General features: G+C 39.1%; 1 protein-coding gene across 1 annotated transcript in view; it reads left to right on the plus strand.

Moving 5' to 3' along the window:
- Positions 1-5,456, plus strand: part of LOC126418657 (probable ATP-dependent RNA helicase DDX28) — an 85,043-nt gene extending 79,587 nt beyond the window's left edge. Inside the window, exon 12 of the mRNA XM_050085540.1 lies at positions 5,304-5,456. Within this exon, the coding sequence (XP_049941497.1) occupies positions 5,304-5,399 (96 nt within the window). The 3' untranslated portion in view covers positions 5,400-5,456. The remainder of the gene's footprint in view (positions 1-5,303) is intronic.
- The last annotated feature ends 1,859 nt before the right edge of the window (positions 5,457-7,315 follow it).

Genomic DNA, 7,315 nt, shown 5'->3' on the forward strand with positions numbered 1-7,315 from the left:
TTGACAGATGTGAAAATTACCGAACAATCAGTTTAATAAGCCACAGCTGCAAAATACTAACACGAATTCTTTATAGACGAATGGAAAAACTAGTAGAAGCCGACCTCGGGGAAGATCAGTTTGGATTCCGTAGAAATACTGGAACACGTGAGGCAATACTGACCTTACGACTTATCTTAGAAGAAAGATTAAGGAAAGGCAAACCTACGTTTCTAGCATTTGTAGACTTAGAGAAAGCTTTTGACAATGTTGACTGGAATACTGTCTTTCAAGTTCTAAAGGTGGCAGGGGTAAAATACAGGGAGCGAAAGGCTATTTACAATTTGTACAGAAACCAGATGGCAGTTATAATAGTCGAGGGACATGAAAGGGAAGCAGTGGTTGGGAAGGGAGTAGGCATTAAAATCCATGGAGAAGAAATTAAAACTTTGCCATTCGCCGATGACATTGTAATTCTGTCAGAGACAGCAAAGGACTTGGGAGAGCAGTTGAACGGAATGGATGGTGTCTTGAAGGGAGGATATAAGATGAACATCAACAAAAGCAAAACGAGGATAATGGAATGTAGTCGAAATAAGTCGGGTGATGTTGAGGGTATTAGATTAGAAAATGAGACAAAGTAGTAGATGAATTTTGCTATTTGGGGAGCAAAATAACTGATGATGGTCGAAGTAGAGAGGATATAAAATGTAGACTGGCAATGGCAAGGAAAGTGTTTCTAAAGAAGAGAAATTTGTTAACATCGAGTATAGATTTAAGTGTCAGGAAGTCATTTCTGAAAGTATTTGTATGGAGTGTAGCCGTGTATGGAAGTGAAACATGGACGGTAAATAGTTTGGACAAGAAGAGAATAGAAGCTTTCGAAATGTGGTGCTACAGAAGAATGTTGAAGATTAGATGAGTAGATCACATAACTAATGAGGAAGTATTGAATAGGATTGGGGAGAAGAGAAGTTTGTGGCACAACTTGACCAGAAGAAGGGATCGGTTGGTAGGACATGTTCTGAGGCATCAAGGGTTCACCAATTTAGTATTGGAGGGCAGTGTGGAGGGTAAAAATCGTAGGGGGAGACCAAGAGATGGATACACTAAGCAGATTCAGAAGGATGTAGGTTGCAGTAGGTACTGGGAGATGAAGAAGCTTGCTCAGGATAGAGTAGCATGGAGAGCTGCATCAAACCAGTCTCAGGACTGAAGACAACAACAACAACAACAACAACATGTCAGTCTGTGTACTTTCTGAAGTTATTCTGCTCTATGTTGGATGCCTTGTTTGATCGTCCTATTTGTATATATTCTCCAAGATATTTGAATTTTTCCATTCTGTTAACCTTTCTGTATTTTGTGTACATGGCTTGGTGATTGTTGTTCTTTCTTAGCATGCATTGCGTTTTCTTATATGATATGTGTAACCTTTTTTGGCAGAGACTTCATGTAAGTATTCCAGTGCTTTTGTCTATTGTTACTGAGTATTGCCAAGTCATCTGCAAATGCCAGGTATGTTAAGATCATCTTGTTTGCACACATTCTTCCTAAGTGAATTCCTTTTACCTTTCCCCCTCATCCTTTGATAATTTTGTCCAAGACCACATTGAGTAAAAGCGGTAAGATCATCTCCTTATATGACCCCTGTATGTATCTTGAATGGGTCTGAGATTTTTCCCATAAATTTTATTTTGGATGTGGTGTCTTGTATGAGTGTCCTAGTTCATCTAGTGTGGCAAGGAGAATCTGCCTTTTCACGGTGTCATAGGCCTTCTTAAAGTCCATGAACGTGAATACAGTGTTGGTCGTCTGTCTGACCTTCAGAAGTGCCTACAGATTCCAAATCTGTTCAGTACAGAATCTCCCTTTTCTGCAGCCTGTGGTTGTAGTCTGTTGAGTAATGCCACGGAGAGAACTTTGGTGGAGACTGGTAACAGTGAGATATCTCTGTAGTTATTAGGGTCTCTCTTGTCACTCTTTTCGTGGAGTGGGTGAATCAATGCACATTTCCATTCCTGTGGAATTTTCTCTGTATTCCATATTTGTGATGGTTTAGTTTTTGAGTTTACAGATCTTGGAGGTAATGCTGTCTTCTCCTGAGACTGTGTTGTTTCTTAGTTGTTTTATAATCTCATCTTCCTTTGTTATTGAAGTTGGTTTTGAATCTGGATTTGGTACTGTTTTCATGAAGTGTAATTTTTCTTTGGGCTTCTCACAAGTGCTGTGCGGAGTGGCCACATGGGTTGAGGTGCCATGTCATGGATTTCATGGCCCCACCTGGCGGAGGTTCGAGTCCTCCCTCTGGCATGGGTGTTTGTGTAGAAATTTCTTGTGTTATTTCTCTTGAAGTCTTCCTCAATTTCATTTAGTCTATTTTGTGCTTTTGACTCTTCTAATATCTTTAAGGGATTGTTTCTGGACTTTGTGGAAATCCTGCCACATATCTTTTGTTCTGCTGCTGCTGCAAACTTCTTCCAGGGCTGTTCACAAGTTTCGTCCCACCATCCATGTTTTCGTTTCCTTGGAGGTTGACCGCAACACATTGCATTCTGAATTGTGTTCGTGAGGTCTGTTCAATTTTCTGTTGAATTGATCAATTTCTTCAATAAATTTTGTCTTTGTTTATCTTCAGATATTCTGGGTCTGATCTTATAATTTTTTCTGTGTTTGTCTTCTTCTGTTTCTTGGGATTGACCTGATTTGTATTTGTAGTAAGTGATGGCCAGACTCAAAGAATCCTTTGTGTATTCTCGCATTGGGAATTTAGCTTGTATTTTTGTCTGTTTTGGCTACATGGTCTATTTGAAATTCTCTCCATATGTTTTTGGGCGTTTTCCATATTGGCTTTTGAAACTGCATTTACATGATTTTTGTTAAGTTAAAATTTTGATGGTAAGGTATGAATGTTCCCCATTCTTGTTGATGTGTTTGTTTGCTGTTTATGGGCCTGTGATTTGGTTATACTTCAACTCTTTGCTTAGTTGTGCATTGAAGTCTCCCATAACAATTTTAACATGTCTTTCTGTTTTTTTGTCAATTCTTCTGTCTTCCCAAAAATCTTCGACTTCTTGTAGTTTCTTCCTATTTTGATCATTTGTCGGCGCATGTGCATTGATGATTGCAGAAATTCTTTGATACTGAATTGAAATGTAGGCTTTTGTCTTTGATTGATTTCTGAACTGCAAATCATATGCCAAAGATTGTTGGTGTTCCTCTTCTGACTGCAGGTTTTCCTTTGTATATCCTGTAGTTTTCTGTGTTGGAGTGGTTTTCATCTGTGAAACGTGTCTCTTGTATTGTGAAGATATTAATATAATAAAGGTAACAATAAATTTTTGGTGATACAAGTATAGTGTAATAGGATAGATAAAAAAATCTACTCACCAAGTGGTGGCAGAACACATACATAAAAGAATGTTATAATTAGGCAAGCTTTCCCAGCCAGTGGCTCCTTTTTCAGGCAGAAGGGTTGAAGGAGGAGATTTTGGAAAAGTCATCCAGAACCACTGGTTAGGGGAGACTTACCGCACAGGATGAGAAGGAAAGACTGATTGTTGGGAACTGCAATGGATGAGATTTGAAAAAGGTGGAAGACAGAGTAATATGCAAGACAGAGGTTACTGTTAAAACATCATGTACAAGTTAATAGAGTGAACAAAAGTTTATTGTACATAACAGAGATGGGGCGGGAGGGGGGGGGGGTGGCAGGCAGCGAAAAATAGACAATGAAAGATATAGAAAACTAGAACAGAGTGAAGAAAGTAATAGTTACTGCGAAGAAATGCTGAGACGGAAGAAATTAAAGTAAATCGAGGCCAAGTACGTGTACTGCTAGTTCCTCCTGAAGAGTTGTGAGAAAGGGTAAGAATCCAGATGGTGCATGTGGTAAAACAGGCACCGAGCTCACGATTGTTATGCTGTAGAGCATGCTCTGCAATAGGGCATTGTGTGTTGCCAGTATACACCCTCTGCTTATGCTCATTCATCCTAACTGATATCTTGGTGGTAGTCACACTGACATAAAGGCTGAACAGTGTTTACATAACAGCTGGAATATGACACTGGTGGCTCTCCCATTGATAGTATATGTTTTGACAGTTACAGGGCTGGTGTAGGGTGGGGTGCAGAAGTTTTTCCAGAACAGTTGTAACATATTAGAGTTTGCCCTTGACCAACATATTTGTGTGTGACAGTATAATGATTGCTAAGAGGTGTTGAGAAGCTCCAACTCTTCTCCTTCTCATGATGTACCCAATCCCAAAGAATCGGATGACCAGGAAAGTCCAGTATACGTACTGGGACCTGGGGTAGTGGATTTTTTCCTGTTGTCCCATCACGATTTTTTTCAAGTTGATGTTGTTGGAGATCACAAGTGTTAAAAACTTGTTTGTTGAGGCTCAAGGCATATTTGTAGCAGCTGCATCAACTTGGTGAAGAGATGCTGACTGCTAGCCGCAGCATGCCAGAAAATTGTCAAAAATGGGTTTAGGACCAAGGCAGTATTTGGTCCACCCTGGGTATTTCATTTCCCCAATACCACCCATATCTGGGAACCTTGCCACTATCTGCCACTTGAGGAGTCGCCCAATTGTGGATCTAACAACCCCACATGGCTAACATTCTAAACTTGTCCCAATGAGAGATCAGTTTGCCAGTGCTGTCGCTGTATAATTTTGGTTTTATTGATGGTGTCACTCTCTCATCCGTGCTTGTGCCACTTCATAACTATCAAAGTGAAATCCTTAGAAACAGGTGAAAATCGAATGGGGCCAAATCAGGACTGTACAGAGGATGACTGATGGCAAAGACGCTGGATTGCTGCAGTACTCATGACTGGTCTTGCATTATCCTGCTGAAGGAGAGGTTGCTACATGTGTAAGCAAACTTTTTGGATTCAAAACTCAATTACAGCGCATTCTTTCTCTCACACAGCAGCAGTTACGTTACTAACTGCCATGTTAAATGCAACAATTCAGAGCTCTCAAGCGACAGGGCTACAAATATGTAGACACGAAAAATAAAGAAATAGAATATTACAAACATTTTTATTTGAAAAGCTTTAAGAGTTTTCAAGTAAAAAATTTGGAGGCATTACTGTTCGGCATGACCTTGTAACATATAGTGTAAGAAAATATTCTCTCTTTTGATATGAAAATTTTACTTTGACATTATGCATGCAGGTAAAATTACATTCCTAATATAAAGGAAAGAGCAAACACAGTTAAACTCTGCCGCCGCCCCTGCACGCACACACTTTTGTGCTTTATGCAGTCTGCAACTTATTTAGAAATATAATGTAATTGTTGTTTCTCTTTCAGCATTCTGTCCGCAAGATGATTGCCCTACCAAATGTGAATGCTAATATAAAGAAAATCATATCATACAGACTGATGAAAGGTCTGGGAGAGAGTTGATATATTGTATGAAAGCAAATTCCACTACTTTATAATGCTGTGATAGTTTCTCAAATGTGTATGTTTTTTTTCTTTTTAAGTTATGTTTGAATAAAATAAATTTCAGAAACAAGAAAATATGAATTTTTCTTTGACAAACACTTCAAAAAGCATCTACACTGCCAAATTTATGCTGGTGAAGGATAAAGTCAGCCTGTGTGTGTTTTAACCCCTTTCCTTTCACAGCCAGGACCTGAATTTTTGTAAATATGGAAGGAGTAAAGGTAACCACTCGCTATATAGCTGAAGCATTCAGAAGTTTAGAAAGGCACATAAACAAGGTTGTCCAAAAGCTTAAATCCAAGGAAGAACATTGAATCAGCCCCCACCACCTTTGTGCTCTCAGGGCTGGGTTTTGCTGACAGAAGTACATGAAAGTAGTTTCCAGATGTGTTAGTTCTTTTTTCAGGAAGAAAAAAAAAGAGGATAGGTTGCGAGGACAAGATGATAAATCAGAAAGACTAGGAGGTCAAATTCAGTAGAACTGCTCCGCCGCCAGTCTGAGGTGATAGGACAGACGAAGTAAAGATGAGGAGGTAAGTGGGAAAGGCTTTGTTTCCTAAACAATTCCAAAACTGAAATACATAGGTAAGGAAGTAATTACATAAGGTTACTACAGAGAAAACATTCACATTTTTATCTTGTGGTATTTTCCTGAAATATTCTTAAGCCTATGATTCACTCTTTAATGCCATGAATATATGCAAGTATTGCATTCACTAAAATCCTCTTCTACTTGTGCCAAATGAATAAAATGGTTGAATTTCCCTCATGTTTTGTTTGACATTACAGGCCTAACAGATTGCTAGCATGCAATTCAAAGTGAAGAGAGGGCCAACCTCCATATAACTCTCACAGAACGATGATGTGAGGAGAGTATTCACAATTTTGGCAGTTTCATGAGGCATGCTTTGTGAGAAATACAACCAAAGTTCTCAGAGTCATGTGCTCTCTTTTCCCATTCACACACAGGTGGGCCTTTCTCGACATTGCACCTGAGTAACTTGCCCTCCTTCCTTCCAATATGAAAACAATTGTGCCATCTAGCGCCACACCCTCAAGGTTTGTGTACAGAGCCACAGGTCCTGAACTGATAATGTTATGAAAAGAATAGATTAATAGTCACCATAAAGATGATGCACTGAGTTATAGACAGACACAATGGAATGACTGTCATACATTGAGCTTTTGGCCAAAGCCTTCTTCAGAAAAAGGAAACAAATAAACGAACGAACGACCAACACACACACACACACACACACACACACACACACACACACACACACAGGAAAGAAAGAAAACCACTCTCTCCGGCTGCTCCAGTCAGCTGGCCAGAGATAGTGGTCACATACGCGTATGGTGTGCTTGCTTGCTTTTTTTTTTTTTTTTTCTTTTTTTTCTTTTTCTGAAGAAGGCTTTGGCTGGAAACTTTGTGTCATGCTTGTATGAAACTCAACATGTCAACTTTATGGTGAATAGCAATCTATTTCATAATATTTTTGAATTCCAACCTGGACTTTTTATTGTTTAGTGCCTGAACTGAGTTGTTCATGATAGACAATTCTCATATGTTCTGCCACAAGATCAAGATTTGGTCTTTGATTCTCTGTACTACTAAGATGGATTAGTCAAAGATGAGTGAAATTGTGGTCACATCCTATAATGAGCTATTCCATACTAACACAGTAGGAGCACTCTTTCTCTCACATGGCAGCCATCTCTATTTCAGTTGCACATCTGCGTATATGTAACACGTAGCCCAGTCAATGAAGACTGAAAAAGGTGAAATAGGGATGTTTAAAGTTAATGTTTGATGTTTTCCTTGAATAATCTAAAACTGTGGGTTCTACCAAAAATGTTTCCCAGTACAAAATTAA

The sequence above is a fragment of the Schistocerca serialis genome, chromosome 1 (assembly GCF_023864345.2).
Source record: "Schistocerca serialis cubense isolate TAMUIC-IGC-003099 chromosome 1, iqSchSeri2.2, whole genome shotgun sequence".
Classification (NCBI taxonomy): domain Eukaryota; kingdom Metazoa; phylum Arthropoda; class Insecta; order Orthoptera; family Acrididae; genus Schistocerca; species Schistocerca serialis.